This window comes from Mchenga conophoros, linkage group LG12 (genome assembly GCF_057382185.1).
Source record: "Mchenga conophoros isolate Kocher_MC1m ecotype Shallow Benthic linkage group LG12, M_conophoros_male_GT1.1, whole genome shotgun sequence".
Lineage (NCBI taxonomy): Eukaryota > Metazoa > Chordata > Actinopteri > Cichliformes > Cichlidae > Mchenga > Mchenga conophoros.
The window spans coordinates 12,481,765-12,502,449 of NC_140537.1; the positions used below are offsets into that span (position 1 = coordinate 12,481,765).

General features: G+C 40.4%; 1 protein-coding gene across 6 annotated transcripts in view; it reads left to right on the forward strand.

Moving 5' to 3' along the window:
- Positions 1–20,685, forward strand: part of rimbp2b (RIMS binding protein 2b) — a 110,689-nt gene that overhangs the window by 17,285 nt on the left and 72,719 nt on the right. For 5 of the 6 annotated variants that reach the window (XM_085293765.1, XM_085293766.1, XM_085293767.1 and 2 more), the window contains one exon: positions 3,984–4,103. The exons of the other annotated variant lie outside the window; for it this stretch is intronic. In XM_085293765.1, coding sequence (XP_085149891.1) covers positions 3,984–4,103 — 120 coding nt within the window. The remainder of the gene's footprint in view (positions 1–3,983; positions 4,104–20,685) is intronic. 6 annotated transcript variants of the gene reach the window in all.

Below are 20,685 nucleotides of genomic sequence, written 5' to 3' on the forward strand. Positions count from 1 at the left end.
GATTTTAAGTGCGCCTTATACTCCAAAAAATATGTATATTTTCTCTCTATGACTACTGTAGTATATGGATGGCCTCTTTAAGGAACAAGCATTTGCGTGGACTTAACAAAGTGCCGGATGTAAACACAAATTGTAATTTTTTCACAAATGTCTATGAAGTGAAGACACACAAATGTGTGTGAATTAGATTAGAGAGAGGAGCTTCCGAGTGACTGAGCACTTATGGGCGGTGAGACGGATGGAGGGAGGGAGTGCATGGCTTTAAGAGTTGTACCCTGTGGCATGGGTGCGGGGCAGGACAGAGACAGAGACAGCCTGTGTCCAGATGTCTGTTTGTGTTATGGAGTTTCTAGCACTGCCTCCTTCCATGAGAGACAAACACTAATTGCCAGCCCGGGGCGGGTTGGAGATGTGCAGCTGGGGACATGTGGCTAAAAATAGCACTGCTTGTTCCCATGAGTGGCGGGCACACAGCACCATAGCATTAGTATTCAGCACTAAAACATGGCATGGACAAAAAAGGTCATCTTCTGGGCATGGCCACAAATGTCAGGGTTGGGTATACAGCAACACCAACACAGGGTGGTGAGCAGCAAAAAGCACCTTAGGCTTTACCCCCATATGGATCAACCTACTGAACCATTGTCCTCTGTTTGAACACTCGCAGGAAAATGTCACTTGGAAAGAGCCGAGCGAGTGTCATGACATTCCGTGTTTTTGTTTGTAGCCCAGCAGCATCCATGCTGGATCCAGTCTTTCCCTCCATGGAGCAACAGCCTTCCGTGCTTGAGTTGAGTTACAGCTCTTCCTTTATGACACAACAGTAGCATCTGGTTCCACCTGACTGGAGCCATGAATAATTTAACAGGGGGCATTATTATTCCAGCCAGCTCCACTAGCCTGGCAATAACAAGAAGTTTAGGTAGTGCTATCAGTGTTGCTGGCTAAGTGGAGAACATGGAGAGAGGATGTTATTTTAGCCTGTTGCACTCAAAAAAAAAAAAAAAGAAATATATATATATATATATATATATATATATATATATATATATATATATATAAATAAAAAAACAAACACCCAGCACGCCCCTGCGGGCGGTTTATCCTTCAAGCTCGGGTCCTCTACCAGAGGCCTGGGAGCTTGAGGGTCCTGCGCAGTATCTTAGCTGTTCCCAGGACTGCGCTCTTCTGGACAGAGATCTCCGATGTTATTCCCGGGATCTGCTGGAGCCACTCGCCTAGCTTGGGAGTCACCGCACCTAGTGCTCCGATTACCACGGGGACCACCATTACCTTCACCCTCCACATCCTCTCGAGCTCTTCTCTGAGCCCTTGGTATTTCTCCAGCTTCTCGTGTTCCTTCTTCCTGATATTGCTGTCATTCGGAACCGCTACATCGATCACTACGGCCGTCTTCTTCTGTTTGTCTACCACCACTATGTCCGGTTGGTTAGCCACCACCATTTTGTCCGTCTGTATCTGGAAGTCCCACAGGATCTTAGCTCGGTCATTCTCCACCACCCTTGGGGGCATCTCCCATTTTGACCTCGGGACTTCCAGGTTATACTCGGCACAGATGTTCCTGTACACTATGCCGGCCACTTGGTTATGGCGTTCCATGTATGCCTTGCCTGCTAGCATCTTGCACCCTGCTGCTATGTGCTGGATTGTCTCTGGGGCATCTTTACACAGCCTGCACCTGGGGTCTTGCCTGGTGTGATAGACCCCAGCCTCTATGGATCTTGTACTCAGAGCTTGTTCTTGTGCTGCCATGATTAGTGCCTCTGTGCTGTCTTTCAGTCCAGCTTTGTCCAGCCACTGGTAGGATTTCTGGATATCAGCCACCTCCTCTATCTGCCGGTGGTACATACCGTGCAGGGGCCTGTCCTTCCATGATGGTTCCTCGTCTCCCCCCTCCCTCTTGGGTTTCTGCTGCCTGAGGTATTCACTGAGCACTCGGTCAGTTGGGGCCATATATATATATATATATATATATATTGAATGTAATTTCATCATGATGAATGAATGTAATTTCATCATGCCACCACATGTCCATAGTTGAATGAACTAATACATGATTAGAAAATATTACAAATATCAGTCTTATTGTTGACATTATTTTCTGTAATTGTCTGCTGTTAACAGGATCCAACATTATCGTTATCACTAGTTGTTCCTCCTTTAACACTTCTTTCAAGCCATTTCCTTATTTTTTTTTGTGCTAAATGTTCTTCAGCTGCTGTGTAGATTGTCATGAACCGCAGAATTAATTAAGAGTCATTTTGTGTTGAGGATGCTTAGTACTGCCGTAGGTTTGTGCAGACGATACATGTTGGTAAAGCAAAACACCTGGTTGTTTCCATTGTTCTGTGGAGGGGTGAATTTAAGTGCTAGAAGGGGTGAATTGGATTTAAACATGAAATGTCACAGTTTGTGAGCACACAAAAACTGTGGAAAAATGTTACGTTTGTCAAAGTTGGATTTCACTAACTGCATTTGGAAAGCTCTGTTGAAACAACCAGGTGAAATCAATTTTTGACTCAGTGTCTCATTAAACCCGTACTGTATTGTACCAGACGCTAATTTTATTTTTCTTTGCTATACTTAGCCAATGATATCCCAGATGATTCTCCTTGATGAAACATAATATGATCAAGATTTGTAAAATGGATTTCATTTTTATTCAGCATGACCTGAAATGAGTGACTGAGACCATAAATGCAATAGCAAAGTGTTTACAGAGGTCCAGTAGACTTCTACAGGACCAGAAGTATTTTACAACACACGTAAGAGACTTCATTTTACAGACCTAGAAGCTGCAGCCATCTTTTATCAATATAGCTCATTTCCAGCTTCTGAAATGAGCTATATTGTGATGATGGAAAGACGCTGTCTCTCAAATGAATTAAACCTGCTAACAGTTGTCTTTGGGCACTGAGGACTGGCTAGCTTCTGCTAAATGAAGCTAGACTGTAACACTCCCTACCAAGTCTCAGTTATAGCACAGAGGCTAACAGTAGCCTGGCTAACAATAGAGGACAAACAGATTTCCACACAAAGTCAATCTGTGTGTGTGTGATCACTTTGAGACAGCAAAATGTACCTGGAGTATACTAGAAAACAAAACAACGCAGTATAGGATTGAGCTAGATTTGTTAACTATAAACTTATAAAAAGTAGTTCTGTAACTGGTAGCTCTGAAGCTGTGTTAGCTTAACAACCTTCCAACATTTGTTCCTGCTTGCGTTGATTTGAACTTTTTCCGTGGTATGCAGCACGGGCAATAGTTAGCAATGAAAGAGTCACTGTTCTTCTCATTGGGTGCAGACATAGATCTAGTTTACACCAGCAAGAAGGAGTCATTTAATAACTATAAACATAATATATTTAAAGTAATCAAGCATTTTTATATCTAAATAATCAAACAAGTGCCTTAGTTGACTTTTTTGAGTGTGACATCTTATACTTATGTGGGTTTGTTAGTGCTTAAGAGATATTTTTCAATGATACACGACATTAGCATGTTGCTTGTTTGTTTGCAGATTTGAGAAACTATGTAAAATGAGCTGTTTTGAAATACTTTGATATATATTGAATATAATTTAATTAGTCTCTAACAACTGCATTTATAGTTAAATGCAGTTGTCGGAGTTTGCTAAAAGCAGCAGGTGGGCAGGTAGTTGAGCATGCTTTGCTGTCAGACTGAATCCGTGAAGATCAATAAAGAGAAACACACATTCTGCTTGCACTGCGTTAGTGTATCTGTTAGAGCTGCTTTCCCACTCAGAACTCCTGCTGGCTGTTAGCAGCCAGTCACCTACACTTACAGATCGAGTGGTAGCAAATTTCATCACCAGTGGGACTCAGCAAAAGTAGTGAAAGGTTATTTGGAATACAGCAAATCCCAACAAAAAAGCTGCACATAAACCTCCCATTGCTATTGTGACAAATAACTCCCCCACCTTCCCTGTCCCCCACTGCAGAGAAATGAAGCTTTTCCCCTCCACCTTTTGGACGAGCTTTGTCTTCTAGAGGACTACAGCCAAGCTCGGCGACTTAACCCAGAGACCCTGAGCCACCAAAGGCTACAGCAGAAGTTACTGGTGAGTTCTCTGTGCGTGAGGGAGATAAAGTCTCGTTAATGCTGAACTTTTCATGGGCCATTAAGGCCGGCTGAAGACCGCTGTCAAGGCGTTTGCTTTCGGCGCTTTTTGGCTTTCATGTCCTTCTCCCTGCTTTCGACTGTCAAGTTGTGAACCATGCTTTTTTTCCCAGTTGTTGGTTTAATTTTAAATGAGCTGTGAAAACACATCTGCTGTTCATTTAGAGCCTTCATTGAGCCTGATTGGGGTCAAAGTGGCAGTTTCTTTACTGACCATGTGAACAAACTTAGGCCTTCACCTCTTTCCTGTCTAATAATTACACCAAACCTACAGGAAGATGTTGGTAGCACCCCAAAATGTAGGATGCTTTGAAAGATATCAGGAAAAACAGAATGCAAATATTTGAAAATATTTGAACTGAAATTAGTATAATTTGCCATCATCAGTGGCAGAGATGCCAGCAGGATCAGCAAACTAATCTGGAAGGCTGGAACTGTCATTGGTAAGAATTTGGAGGCGTTTGAGTCAGTGAGGGTCAGAGGTCACTGAACAAACTGGTCTCCATCATGGACAGCCCATCACCCCCGCTCCACTACACACTTCTGAGGGAGCAGAGCTCCTTCTCCCTCAGACTGATTCACCTCGTTGCCATAAAGAAAATGTTAGCAACTCATTCCTGCCATTATCTATTAACTTGTAAAACAACTCTTCATTCTGTCACAGGTGAACACACCTGTCACAAGCATATTTGTGTATTACGCCTTCATACTGCTGGTTTTCTTAGATTTATAGTGTACATTTTATTTATTAATGCAATTTGCACTTCTCTCTTATATAATGTCAGTCTTACATTTTACTGTCTTTATCACTTTTGTAAATATATAAATTCCAGCACTACCTCATAGTATAAGGCCTTTTCCAGGCACTTGTGACACTTTTATTTTAATTGCTTGGTTTATATATTTATTGTAGATTACTTATCTGTTTCAGATGCTCAAGCTGAGAAATGTTGATTTATTGATTGGGTCAGGGATATTAAAACAATTTAAAGGTTGTGTCATGAAAAACACCTGGTGGAACATCTCACAACTAATGAGGTTAATTAGTACCAGCATTACATATAAAAAGAGCATCCCAGAGAGCCTGAATGTTTCAGATATAAAGATAAGTGGGGCTCGTCATTCAAAGACAAAAGCCAAGCTCTTATGGCTCTACAGTAAAAACAGACACAAGTCTATGGTAGAAATCTCAGGATGGGTTTAAGAACTCCTGAAAAAAACACTGTCAGTCAACAGAGTTTGTCACTGCATCAGAAAACTGAAGTGAAATCTCTACGATCCAGAGGTCCCACAGGTCCCGAAAATTTGAAACAGTCTTTGGAAGCCATGCGTGCCACATCTTCTGGGTTTAAGACAAGTAGGACCGTTCGGCTTGTCATCAGAGCTGTGTTCAAAAGCCAGCATCCAAGATGTTATTGTATGGGCCATTGGTCAACATGGCCCACTCAATAATATTTCTGAAGGCCATATTAATGGTGAACAGTATATACATGTTTTGAAACAGCAAGCAACATAGATGCCATCTGGACGAGATCTTTTTCAGGGAAACCCTTACATATTACAAAAAGACAATCCCAAAACACTTTCTGGATCTATTCCATCCCTGTCACCCATTTCTTACACTATGAAAGGTATTTCTGAAAAAGGTCCTGAACTGGTGAGCACTTTAATGGCAGTTTGTCCCATCACCTCCCAAATGCTTATGAGTGTTAAAAGAAGAGATGATGCAGCACAGTTGAAAAACAACTTTTATTATATTAGACTATTTTTATGAAATTAAAAAAGGATTATTAAAAAAACATTTAGTTTTAGCATTTGATCTGTCGTGTTTGTACAGCTGTATTAAATATCGTCTTTAAATGATTTGCTAATCATTTGATCCTGTTTTTAGTGACATTTGAGAGAGCCTTGTGATTATTATTTTTTTTTGTTTTTTTTAGCTAATGCTGCCAAATTACTGATGAAATTATGCCGTGGTGAAGTATTTGTCTACGATTCCCAAGTCAGCATTTACTCAAACCTGCATGCAATGATCACCTAATGGGTCTTCATTCAAATCAGCCTTAAGGTCGAGGTCACATTTACAGGCAATAACTGGTGAATTGTGAGCTACTGTGACATTGAGGTTGTATGTTAGTGCTACTATGAGTTGGTGGAAATCGGTTAAGGTAATTTTTTGGACTTAAAGTAATGTTTTATATGCATACACACATACTTTTATTTAACAGTACAATCTAAGTGCAGTGAACCTGACTGTACTTTCTCGGGGCGTTAGGACACCTCATAATCGTGTTGCTGAAAATCCAGTGGACGGTAAACTGGAGGTTACCAGTGCAGAGCTGTCTTCCTCCGGCTTCCTCCAGGCTGCGATCTCACAGCGGAGGCTGCTTGTAATTCCCCCGGCTTCCCCTGACGTCTGTGGTTCAATATGAATGAGCTCCATCGATTAGATCTCAGTGTGGTGCCTGTGCAAAGGGAATGCGCGTGTGCGTGCGTATATGTACGTGTCTATGTGTGTGCATGGGACTGCTGGCTTTCTCTTCTGTGTCTCCTCAGCACTTACCAGACTGTTGTTTTCACAGAGGGTGATGTTATGGGTGACATCTTTTGGTTGAACCATAAACTGAAGCTTTGTTATTAACAGCTTTTCTGTTGCGCGTTGATGAACAATCTAACTGATGTCCTGATTTTCCTAGCGATAAGAATAACACTGGCACTAACGGTAACATAAGGAACTAGAGAAGGTGTTGTCTCTATTAAATTTCTCCTGCCATATTTTGTTGGTTTTGTGAGGAGACAATCTCCAAAAATACAGAAACACCTTCTCGCCTCACATACTGAGAGTGCGGCATTCTGGTGTTAAAGTCCATACTTCTAGTCGATAGGGGTGCAAGGTTAGCACTGCTGACTGTGATTTTATCCAAAATGAGCATAGTGTGAACTTTATTTTTTTAACCTATCTGCCTGCTTGTGACAGGACTGCTTGTTAATTAACAACATTTCTTAAGTGCTGATCTGCCATTTCAGTCACACGCAGCATTATTTGTAAAGCAACCAAACATGATTTCTTTTTAAAGAAAAGTGATTATAAATGAATTATTAATTTTTGCCTGGAGGTATTCCTGCAAATCAGTGTGATGGACAGTTATTAGTGCATCTTCCCGTGCCTGCGTTTAACTCGTAGCAGACAAAATGCTTAATGTGGAGTGCTGAGTTTATGGGATTACTTGGCAGGTGGCCTTCTTTTAGTACTAATTACAACCTTGACAACATCCTTGAGTGAGGTACGGTCACACAAAATCTTTTCCACGGTGGTTGCTGGGAAACAAATGCTTTTAAAGTTAACACACATCCTATCTTGTCATTAGATGGTGTTTTCCACTGCTCAGTCAACAGAGAAATGGACTGGGAGTGACAGGCGTATTGTAAAAGGGTGGGTGGTTTTGAAGCAGTGTTGCTGGTTTCCTCAAGCGGAAAAAGAGCTGATTATGAATCTTGAAAGATTGAAGTAGCGTCAGTAATTACTAATACTGCACGGCTCTACGTAAGACCGAGTGATGCAATGAAAAACTGACACGACGCGAGGCACTTCTGCAGTGAGCTTCATTAACCCGCTGCTCTGTTATCATCTCTGACGGAGATGTAATCAACAAGACTGCAAAGGTGTCTTCCTGGTTGAGCGGCTGTCTTCAGCCGTTACACGTTTCTATCTGTGGGTTATGCTTTTGCTTTTGGGCAAACCTCATTAAATTTGATCAAACTTTGTTCCGTGTTGTCTTTGTAGGCTTGCAGATTTGTCCTGAAGGAGAAATCTTTGGGTTGTGATTGTCATTCTGCAAAAGTTGGCATGAAAAAAAATATTTTCTTTGCCAGAGCAACTCATACTGTACGACTGCAAATGTTTTTTGAGATCAGAGTAAACGGCTCATGAAAGAAGCAATTCTCTGCTTTGTGACTTTCCTACTTGTGAGTTGTGAACCTACTTTGTAAAAATGCAAATCTTTAAAATATCATGCAGTTGTAGTCTGCTCTAATATCATTTGAATGTAATCATTGTGTTCATACTAACACAATGGTTAGAGTAGCCCCTGCAGCCAAAAATGTCACCTATCTAATAAGTATGTGTAAAGCAAAGTGTAGAATACAAAGAGAGGAGTTATTGTGTGAGTGAAATGGGTTGCTAATGTTCATTAATGCACAGCAGTATTAAACTACATTGGCCATTATAAGCTACTCATAATTCCAGAACATACCTGCAAATTGCTCATGTATTGCTCAAACCTTCTGGATTGACCTTAGAGGAGGGAAGTCTTTCTTCTATAGAAGCGTGTGCTCACCTATGCTTTTCTCATTTGCAAAGCTTTAAGGTAATGAAATTGTTTTCAAAGGTGTCATAAAACAAAAAAAAAAAAAGATAAAGTGTTCATCAAGGATCGGTCCAAGCAAGCATTTTTAGCACCGAGCATGTGATAGATGTGGGTTACATGAACAGATTTGCTCTTTGAAATGGAGAAAATTTACTGGTTTGCTGCCCGATGAAGTAATTTGATGTGTAATCCTTTTGGCAGGGACAGGCAACACAATTCCTTCAGCACAACAACCAAAAAAACGAGCTATTTATGTCTCCATATCAGTTGTTTTTAATCTATGGTCTTGAATATATCACGTGCATATTTAATACCTATAGTGTTTCTGTCTTCAGTGCTGAGACACGGATCATGGACCCAAAAACTTTTTCTCTTATTTTTGGAAAGAAAACGTAACAAAAACCTTTTCAGTAGATTTTCATATTTTACTGGTGATTTTGTGCATGCAGTTTTTATGTCACCGTGTCCATACAGGCTGATGTTGATGCTCTCACCTGGTTCTTTCTGACTGCCCAAAAAACTGCCCAAAGATGTTGCCGAGATAGCTTTGAAGTGGAAGGTCTTAATTCTAGAAGGGCTTTACTTACAGTCGTATGTTTAACATTAGAACGGATCAAGTTGCCATGGCAACTGTGCCCCGCTGGTCTGCGTGGCCCCCCCTTAATCCCGCTTGCAGCTATATTGATAAGTGATCTGCCTCTGGGAGTGTCTCATTGTCACATCTGAGATGAAAAGGGGCAAGGCGTATTGGCATGTGAACATTTTCCTCTTGGTTAACTGCCTTTATTCATGACTGTCAGAAGGCCTACAGTCAGGCTTTCAGGTTTATTTCAGCTATGCTTGGTTTAATGGTCAAGTTACTCATCGGGGCCAAGGGATATTAGACTGCTGATCAGATAGATGGGATAAATTGCAGTGACTTTGCAGTGTAGATGTACTAGAGCATCACTTCTAAACAAACCTAACTAAAAATATTCTGTCGCGTCAACTTAACGTCTTATGCACTCCACCATCGATGTGAGATTCATCATTTATTCATGCACATTGATATTCAGAACATTTCACAGAAAGTGCTGAGAATCTGTCCCTCTCTTGCCACGATATGACAGCGCTAACCACTGAGCAACTGTTCTTCCCCAGATTGACACTTTAAAGACTTCATCGTGAGGAGACGATGCTACTCGGGCCCTGTTTTTTTTTTTTTGTTTGTTTTTTTACTGCATGACCCTGATTTTTCCCCTTATGATTAGTGTTTATTAGCTCACAACACCCACAAAAAATATCAAAGTGCTTGGGGACAGGATGTTATATGAGACAAACAGGTGTGGGTATGTAGTTATGTGATTTTTTTTAAAATTTTTTTAATTTTTATTTTTAATCATTTGTGCATGTATTGATGTTGGAGGCCCTTGTGCTGGGGGCCAACCTCATGTTTACATCACTTGTAATGAAATTAGAGCTGCGTGGCGCCCACACTACAGGCGTCCACTGATCCTCTAATTCAATTACTCCCCTTATTAACGCTCAGATGCTGCTGGCTGACCCTGGACCGCACGCTGTTTTTGCTACACACCATTTACTCTGCAGCTCTTTTTGCTTCTCCAGTGGAATAACTGGTTAGGGTCATCCTGACACCAGTATATTTGTTTATGGTTGGAGCAGCAGAGTTTACATGTGGAGCACTGACCAATCCTGAATATTACATTGGTTCCAGTAAACATCTGGATACTGTGATTGTTTTTCAAAGATAATGTTAAAAGACAAAAAACTATCAAATGCTGAGATATTCAGATAAATACTGTTCTTGACTGGTGTTTTTCCCCCGTCATCATCCACAGATCATAACAACAGACTGTATGAAAAAGGAAAAAAATGAGCCAACACATGTACAATCTCCTCTTTCAAAATAGATTATCTGATGTCCTATGTGCTATTATGGATTAACAAATTAGCATTCGGCATGAGTCTCCTCCTGCATTACATACAAAACTAAACTGCAATTTTTAAAGGACCATTACACAGGTTTTATTTAGACCTATTTTACAACTTTTTTTTAACGATAACTTTCATATATGCATGCATATGCATCCATCCTGATGCATTATGTTTCATTTTTTGATTAAGACACGTAGTATGTTTGCCGTTTATGCCTTAAATGAACCATTAAGTAATCAATTGTATAACCTAACAGAAACTAGACTAAAATGTTCAAATTCAAAGTACTGGTAAAACTGATGTTGAATGATTTTGTTGATATATATTAAAGTCATGCTAGGGAAAACAGGGGTTGGAGACCACGGCCAAAATTATCGTGGGCAGTGAACTTGTGATATTATTGTCTTTGAAATGGTTGTTTTGCAGACGGGGGCCGAGTCTGTGATGACCAGGAGTCTGTTGCTACACTCATAAAGGCTTTGGTGTGTCAAAACAGCAATAAAACGGCAATAAGTCTGAGTAATTCTGATATCACTTTGCAATTGATTTGGGTCAAGTTGATAATTTTAGCAGTCTATTTGTAACAATACAACAATTAACTGTGATAAGCCGTTGAACCTATGGGCAACCATTTACTTGCAATCGGTCGCCAAAAGAGAAAAAAAGACATTTGCTTCAGACTGTAATTGAAATTTGCTGTCATTCCAAAGAGGAATGACAGTCTCTGTTATATCCTGACTAAAACGCAAACCTTTAAATGTAAACTGTTAGACAGTGTTGCTGTTGGAACTGGGCCCATTGCCTCTGTGCTGTAACAGGTCTGCAAGGATCTGGCATGATGTATGGTGGAATTTAGCACACAGGGTGTCTGTTGCCAGCATGCATGGAGACAAGGGTACACATACACAGACATACATATGCTGCACTTCATGTAGTCAGTGGTTTGGTTTTTGCCCGACCAGATAATACTACACTTCTGACGCACAGACAACGTTAATCACAGCCTCATCAGCAGTAAGCAGAGAGAAGCGATGATTCGCAGCCTGCTGACAACAGCCACCTACTTCTACAGGCTGGCCTCTTATGATAGCCGTGGGCATTAGCATCACACTACTCTCTTTCTTTATTCAGTGAAGGTGTGGTACCATGAAGAAGAAAAACACACCATTTGCTGCGAAACATATGAGATAACACCATGTGACCACATTTAAAAACAACAGAGATGACAGAAACAATGCTTAATGTGAGAGATTAAATGCTGGTGGAAGTGTCTGAAGCTAAGCCGTTTAATGGGTTTATGACAGGTCAGAATCCCCTGTCTTCTGACCCGCTGAGTGCATGCATGTTACTCTACAATGAGGTTAAATCATCGCACGCCCGTGTTCAGGATTTTAAAGTTAAACCTCTGCCAAGTTTCTCAATCTCTCGCCACTGCATTGAGCTTATTAAATTTTCAATCTGCTACGGGCTCTCTTTCCTCACCTCGCAGGATGAATGTGCCCTTTTAATAATGTAACCGGTTTTAACAAGATCGTAAAATGTTCATCTAATTTTCATAAGCTCTGTTAGCAAAGTGACATATTCATATGATGGCAGGAATCTCTTTGGCAGTTCCTCAGTTTTAGCCATGAGAACGCTGTGAAAATCTATTTTATTTATTTATTTTTTTTACTGCAGCTCCTTGTTGGCTTGGATTGTTGTGCTGAAGTTTATGGCAGCCTTCAGGGGAAGCTGAGGTTGTTTCTGTGTTGCCCGCATGGCTCTGAAGTAGTGGCTAGTCATGATATAGGAGATTTAGATTGGCCTTTTGGTAAGTGATAGGGCTCCACTGAATACTCCTATTCTCTTGTTCCTCATCTATAATGTACACGAGTTACACAGAGCTAAAACATGAAAACGCAGCCTTTTCAGATGAAGCGCCTTCAACGTCATGGTTTACATAAATCTTTTTGGGGCTGATGAGCGCCGTCTCTTTTTCCAGTCTTTAAAACTGTGTGTGCTTCAGTGACATTAGTTGTACTAGTAAAAGGGTCAGGGTGGCGTGAATGCAAACACTGCTAGCTGCTTTCTCTGAGTGTGTGTGTGTGTGTGTGTTTGTCCTCTCAGGCATTGGTGGATAATGTGACCTTCATAGGGAGATTAAAATATGTAGCAGGCGTGCATTGATTTTTGGACTCACCGCTGGTATATATGGACTCAGCCACTGCATAAATATTGATACTCCTAAAGAAAGATCAGGCATTTTGTGTGTTTGTGCAGTCGAGTGCCAGCTGGGTTTAAAAAAATAATAATAAAATGATAGTACTTTAAATAAAAGAATACTTTGTAGAGCGTGTGTTTTGATAACCTAAATCTGCTCGTGACCCAGCAGCAGCTTAATAAGGTCATTCCTATTATGTGGTGGCTAATTACAATGCCTGTTATCCCCAAGCTGCACTGTCAAGTGAAAGAACAGTTTAAAGGGACACTTCATAAACCCAAAATAGTGTTTACCCCTTCATTCATATTTATTTTGGTTGGGTTTTTTTTCAGTTGATTAGTCTATCGATGTTTTTTTGTTTTTTTTTTTTACTTTCCAACCACAGTTGGACGTGAATGGCACCGATGACGTGGTCGAGCTGTTGTTGGCCTGCTGAGGAGGAAATCTGACTCCTGACTTTGGTAACACCCTGGTTTATTCTCCAGCGCAGAGACTGCACATAAAGGATGCATGTAATCTCTGAAAAGTGAAACTCAGTCTGGTAATACTTTAAACCTGTGTTGTTGGTTTTTTAGCATATGTAACAGTCAGTGAGAAAAGGAGCCTGCCACTTTTTTGACTTCTAAATTCAATAAAACATTTTACCACATATTTCAGTAATACAGAATCATCTTCATTTGTTTGAATATGGGCCTGTTTGGAGTAAACTACATGATGAAAGTGGAATAGCTACCCTGTGTTAGCAAGTTCATTCTCTGAGTGTCTGAGTTTGTCTGTCAAATTCATCCATGTATTTAGTCTTAAAATACCAACATGGCAACGGCCAAGAGCCAAATCAATGCCTCAAAACAGGATTTCAGAAGTATAATTTTTTAACCTGCAAGCTTATATTAAATAAAATGAAGAATAAGAAATTATTTTAACCGATATTTGGGAAAATAATTTCTTACAGCAGTTAATAAGAGCAATACTACTACTACTACTGCTGCTGCTATTACTTCCTTCCATCCACCCATCCATAATGCATACTGTATTCTCTCCAAAGTGTTTTCATCTGTCTATTCTAATTATGTTTATTCCCTGCCTGTATTACAAAAGTTTGCAGTGGAGAATGCTTTTTGCCAGATTCAAACCATTGTAGCTTTATGGTACTTGCTGTATCTGTACTGTGTCAATACTATTTAGCCAAAACTGTTCTCTTGTCTGCCTTCAAACGTATTCACACATAAGTTTATTGGAATTTTTGAGCATTCTTCCAGAGGTGCATTTGTGAGCTCAGATGCTGATGTTGGATGAGAAAGTCTGTCAGGCTGAGGTCAGGACTCTGTGCAGGCCAATCAAGTTATCCAACACCAAACTCTCTCGTCCACGTACCTTGCTTTGTGCACAGTGTTGGGAAGGTTACTTTTAAAATGTATTCCATTACAGAATACAGAATACATGCCCTAAAATGTATTCTGTAACGTATTCCGTTACGTTACTCAATGAGAGTAACGTATTCTGAATACTTTGGATTACTTAAGATATTATCATACTTTTTACAACAACGTGAATGTACTATTGCTGTGTGATTTATTACTGTTACTGAAGGTCCGCGGCTCCGAACCGTAGTAAAGGGACCTCTGAATAATATGGGTTCGTGTGGGGCTCCTAGACGAAAAATAGATTTACTTTGTTGTGTGGGTCAACTCTGCTTGTGAGAGACAGACAGAGGCGTTGAAAGGCTGCTCCAACGGAACTTATTGTTTCGGAAAACAGGAACAAAGCGTACAGAGTTTTAATAGCGTACTTACAACTGGGCTCGTGAGGCACTCTTCTTGGCTGCAGTGGTTATTATTATATTTACATGCTTCCAGTTCTCGTTTTCTCCCACCTCGCACTCACAGACACATAACGAGTATGGCAGTCCATTCTCCCTGCAGCACGGACTACACTGCCCATGATGCTACATTCTGCATTCTGCTTATTAGCTTAGCACAACAACAATAACAAAAAGGCGCTCTCTCACCCAGGAAACACGCAGAGCGAGAGCGTCACCCTGTAACCATGGCAACCGCAACGCTGCCGCCTGGAACTACTGTCAAACAAAACCGAAACAGTCCTGACCCGCCACAATATGAAACAGGACAGTACCGCCGTGTAATCCATTTATTTCAACAAAGTAACTGTATTGTAAATACCACCTTTTTAAACGGTAACTGTAACGGAATAGTTACTCATATTTTGTATTTTAAATACGTAACGGCGGTACATGTATTCCGTTACTCCCCAACACTGTTTGTGCACTGGTGTACGGTCAAGTTGCCATTGTTCCCAATCATTTTGTTACAATACCACTAACAGTTGACTGAGGAATATTTCACAACTTGAGTGAGTGTTGTTCCATCATGGTACAATGGTGAAATTCTCTGAGCTCCTGAGAGCGACCCATTCTTTCACAGCTGAGTTTCTTCAGTTTTTAGCACAACATACACTTGTTCTATATGGTATCATTTATTGATTTATTTAAGAAAACTTCCTTGTAGCTTCCTTTTGTGTGCTTGCACAAATCCATGCACCCTCCTTCTCTCTAATTGTGTGGGAAAAGATGTGTCAGCTAGAATAATCAAGGGATAACATTTTCTATCGAAAAGATCTAGGGTCAGCTTTACTGAGACTTCATAATGTCCTACAAAAACACTATTATGAACATTACAGAAGACAGTCAGTCAAGGAAAAGTGTGAAGGAGAAATTTTGAGGATCTAGTTATAGTAGTTTCAAAACCCAGTTGTTAAAAATATACAGTGGCTTGCAAAAGTATTCGGCCCCCTTGAACTTTTCCACATTTTGTCACATTACAGCCACAAACACGAATCAATTTTATTGGAATTCCACGTGAAAGACCAATACAAAGTGGTGTACACGTGAGAAGTGGAACATTTTTTACAAATAAATAACTGCAAAGTGGGGTGTGTGTAATTATTCAGCCCCCTGAGTCTTTGTAGAACCACCTTTTGCTGCAATTACAGCTTTTGCTGCCAGTCTTTTAGGGTATGTCTCTACCAGCTTTGCACATCTAGAGACTGAATTCCTTGCCCATTCTTCTTTGCAAAACAGCTCCAGCTCAGTCAGATTAGATGGACACCGTTTGTGTACAACAGTTTCAGATCTTGCCACAGATTCTCGATTGGATTTAGATCTGAACTTTGACTGGGCGATTCTAACACATGGATATGTTTTGTTTTAAACCATTCAATTGTTGCCCTGGCTTTGTTTAGGGTCGTTGTCCTGCTGGAAGGTGAACCTCCACCCCAGTCTCAAGTCTGTTGCAGACTCCAAGAGGTTTTCTTCCAAGATTGCCCTGTATTTGGCTCCATCCATCTTCCCATCAACTCTGACCAGCTTCCCTGTCCCTGCTGAAGAGAAGCACCCCCAGAGAATGACGCTGCCACCACCATATTTGACAGTGGGGATGGTGTGTTCAGAGTGATGTGCAGTGTTAGTTTTCCACCACACATAGCGTTTTGCATTTTGGCCAAAAAGTTCCATTTTGGTCTCATCTGACCAGAGCACCTTCTTCCACATGTTTGCTGTGTCCCCCACATGGCATTTTACAAACTGCAAACGGGACTTCTTATGGTTTTCTGTTAACAATGGCTTTCTTCTTGCCACTCTTCCATAAAGGCCAACTTTGTGCAGTGCACGACTAATAGTTGTCCTATTGACAGATTCCCCCACCTGAGCTGTAGATCTCTGCAGCTCGTCCAGAGTCACCATGGGCCTCTTGGCTGCATTTCTGATCAGCGCTCTCCTTGTGCCTGTGAGTTTAGGTGGACGGCCTTGTCTTGGTAGGTTTACAGATGTGCCATACTCCTTCCATTTCTGAATGATCGCTTGAACAGTGCTCCCTGGGATGTTCAAGGCTTGGGAAATCTTTTTGTAGCCTAAGCCTGCTTTAAATTTCACAATAACTTTATCCCTGACCTGTCTGGTGTGTTCTTTGAACTTCATGGTGTTGTTGCTCCCAATATTCTCTTAGACAACCTCTGAGGCCGTCACAGAGCAGCTGTATTTGTACTGACATTAGATTACACACAGGTGCACTGTATTTAGTCATCAGGCAATGCCTATGGGCAACTGACTGCACTCAGACCAAAGAGGGCTGAATAATTACGCACACCCCACTTTTCAGTTATTTATTTGTAAAAATGTTTGGAATCATGTATGATTTTCGTTCCACTTCTCACGTGTACACCACTTTGTGTTGGTCTTTCATGTGGAATTCCAATAAAATTGATTCATGTTTGTGGCTGTAATGTAAAAAAATTGGGAAAGTTCAAGGGGGCCGAATACTTTTGCAAGTCACTGTATTAACAAATGTTAGCACGATACGAAAAACACAACAATTAACAGCCAGTTTTCAGTTAAGCAGTCTGTTTTTGAGAACAATTCAATGGACAGAGATTTTACGTGTGAGTCAAGGCCCAGAGAAGAGTCAAATATTACTCCAAGATTTCGAATATTTGGCTTAGCAGAAGAACAGAAAGGGGCAAGAACCTGACTGATTTTAGAATATAGATCAGGAGGAGCTATGATCATGGTCTCTGTCTTGTTCATGTTTAAAACAAGGTAATTGTTAGAAAGCCAGAGTTAAGCACTGGACTAGGGTGGACAGCCTATCCAGCTGATGAGGCTTAAAGGACATATACAGCTGAATGTCATCGGCATAGAAATGATAAGACGGGTCACTAAAAGACTGAATAATGCCAGCTAAAGGAAACATATAAAAAGAAAATAATAATGGACCCAAAACTGAACCCTGTGGAACCCCGCAGGTTAGGGCAGCAGTGTTAGAGGAGAACCTATCAGTCCTAACAGCGTCACTATGAAATTGTTGGATTGAATATCTTTTTTTCCTTTCCTAAAGGATGATCCAGTGGATCTATTACTAAAGCAGCTTATACTGTAAAAGCACCTTTTGTCAGTATTTAGAGAGTTCGACTTCACCCAGTTGAGAAGTAACCGCAACTGGAAATCATAAGAGGAGGTTATCATTAGTGCTGTGCTATACTGCAAATTTTCGAGTTGATCTGATACTAAATAGTACTAATACTAATAGTAAATCACCAGTATTGGTATTGGTGATACATTTATTGATACTGATACTTGAATCGTCATCAATTTGCAAATTCTGAACACATTTTAATGATACACAATAATTAGTTAAAACAACAAAACCTAGTGCATGTGTGAGGTATATATTGTCATTTTCACTTCACAAGTATCGATCCTATTGTGCTAGTATTGACCTGATGCTGATACTGTCGATATTTGTAGTTGTCATTGAAGTTTACATTTTGGCAGATACTTGCTGCCTACCCTTAAAACTTCGTTAAAGTTTCTCACTATCTATTCACTACATATTTACAGTTGTAGAACATCAGTAATGGGTGCTTGTGTTCAGTCCAGTGCCTCTTAATTGGTGCTCGGGTAAAACTAAAGGCCAGTGATGGCTAACAGCATTTCTTGCGTAGATAGTGGAGCTGACTGATAAGCTGGTCCTTCGCAGTGTCAGAACAGTTGCGATGAGCCGTGTCTCGAGTGCTCGTCTGCCTCAGACGGGAATGCTTGTTATTGGTGCTTTTTTCTCTGACCTTGTTATCAACTGTTACATTCAGACTCCTGCCTCTTGCTGCATTTAAGATGCTGCCCTCTTTGAGGTTTTGTTCTTGGTAGCTATGTACTTTGAGATAAGTGTGCTCAGCAAGTGGTACTGACAGGCTGACTTGGTGTGACTCACACTACTGACATGACTTTTTGTTCACATGAAAAAGGTTTTTTTCTGGGTCATTTGCCTAGATTGCACCTCTCTTCCTTTCTATCTTGTTCTTTTACTCCTTTTCAGTTGATGTCTTGGGTATCGCACAGCTTGCCAGGGAAATAAGAGCCGGAAAGGAAACTCCTGCGAGTGTTGTTCTATGACAGAATTGGTGTGAATAAATGTTCACTATGTTTTCTATTTTATCAGCATCCCGCAATTTACAAGCTGCATGTGACCGTATTTCTCAAACTTAAAGCTGAACATTGTTATGGTTTTACTTGTACTCTTTGGGACTGAAAGAGAAAGCAACGCATCACAGGTACATGTCTTGATTAGGCTGAATCCTGATTTCTTTTGTGTATTTCCACACATGAAGCTGAAATATCAACAGATGATCAGCTGCAAAAGTAGAAAAGACAGAAAAGAATAAAAAGTCATTTATTTACTGAGTAAAAACATGATTCCATTCTGGCGCATTTTAAATGTTTATCTGTTAATCGATCCTGCATGTTGGCTTGGAGGAATTTCAGCTCATTGCTCTGCTTCCTATGTGGGAATCTTGGTGGATTTCCTCACATGAACTATTTGCTTCAGGCCATTCCACAACATTTCTGTTAGATTAAGGTCAAGACTTTGACTTGGCCATTTCAAAACATTAACTTTTTCTTCTACCATTTTCTTTCTTTCAGTAGAGCGTCTCGTGTGCTTAGGGGCATTCTCTTCCTCCATGACCAACCTTTTCTTAAGATTCAGTTCATGGACAGATGTCCTGACATTTTTGTTTAGACTTTACCAGGATCATTCAGAATTCATTGTTTAATCAAAAATGGAAATCCATCCTGACTGTAACGTAGTGAAACAGGACCAAACCATTGCAGTATTGCCCTTTCCTAACACAGTTAATATTGCTCAAACCGGGCTTCTGGCTTGTCATTGTGATCTTTAGTAAACTGCAGATGGCCCGCTTTGTTGTTTGCTTTCTCCTTGCAGCCATGCCATGCACATGCTCATTGTTCTTCAGTGTTCTCCTGGTTAGTGGACAAAGTGAAAGAGGTCTTTAGTTACCTAACGTTACCCTGGGTTCCTGTTTGACCTTGCAGATTATTACTGGTTTTTTTTGTTGCTTGACTTCTTTTGAGGAGGTTAGCAAATTTAAATGGCAATCTTTGGTGCACACTCAGTTTGAGTGTGTATTGGTGGAGTCCAGACTAACTTTTCCAGGTCCTTAGTTATTAGCAACAGAATAATGGGAGCATATTTTTGAGCTTAACGATAACTGCATGTAATGTAGTGGTTTTGAACTGTGACTTATTTGAACTACATAATACCTGGCTGGCTTATTGATTGGTTGAAACAGTAAGTCAGACAGCCTGTTTTTAGGCTGTGTTTCAGCTGAGAAATAATACTGCCTACTATGAAATATTTCAGTGTTTTCTTGCAAGTACAGTGGACATTTCATCGAGCTCCAGACTTTTTCTGAAATAGAAGGTTAACTTTGTTTATCACCCAACTAAGCTAAGGTTTTCAACTTCTTTCATCATCATCATGTTGTTGCATAGATTAATATTTGTATTTGTATGTGAGAATATATATAACTACATTTAAACAACTATTGACTTTTCAAAGGGCTTTTCAAAGGATTTGTAATTTTACAGCTGCTCTGTTAACACACTGTCTTTTACCAGATGCAGTTTATACAGTGGCCTTAGGTTCATATTAATTTAGAGTCTGTGACGGGGTAATATCAGGCTGGTGTAACACTGGCCACACTCGGTAATTTAATCTGTCGGATTGGATAGCAGCACGAACTTAGCTGAACTTCAGGATCAGGTTGCAGACTTATGCAGCAGCTTTTAGAGTTCTGTGAATAGAGGTCCTTCTGTCACGTTGTCTACATAACAATCCAGGTAGACTTGGGGAGAAGAAAACGTACCACAGGTTCCTGCCGGATTGCAGTCTGGATATGAGGGAACTAGTCTTCAAGGCTTGCACTGTCTCTGTGTGGGAGAAGGTAAGGCCAGGCTAGAAAGCATGATTTGGGAACTTAAATATTACAGTGTGGGTGAGAATATCTGGGAGGTCACGGGAAATATCAGGCAATGATTGACATTTGTCTTTTTGATGCTGTCTTAATGAGAGCATCAGCCTGTATGTGTCTGTCTTACTTCAGGAACATGTGCTTAATTGTCCTTTTTTTTTTTTTTTTTTTTTTTTTTTTTT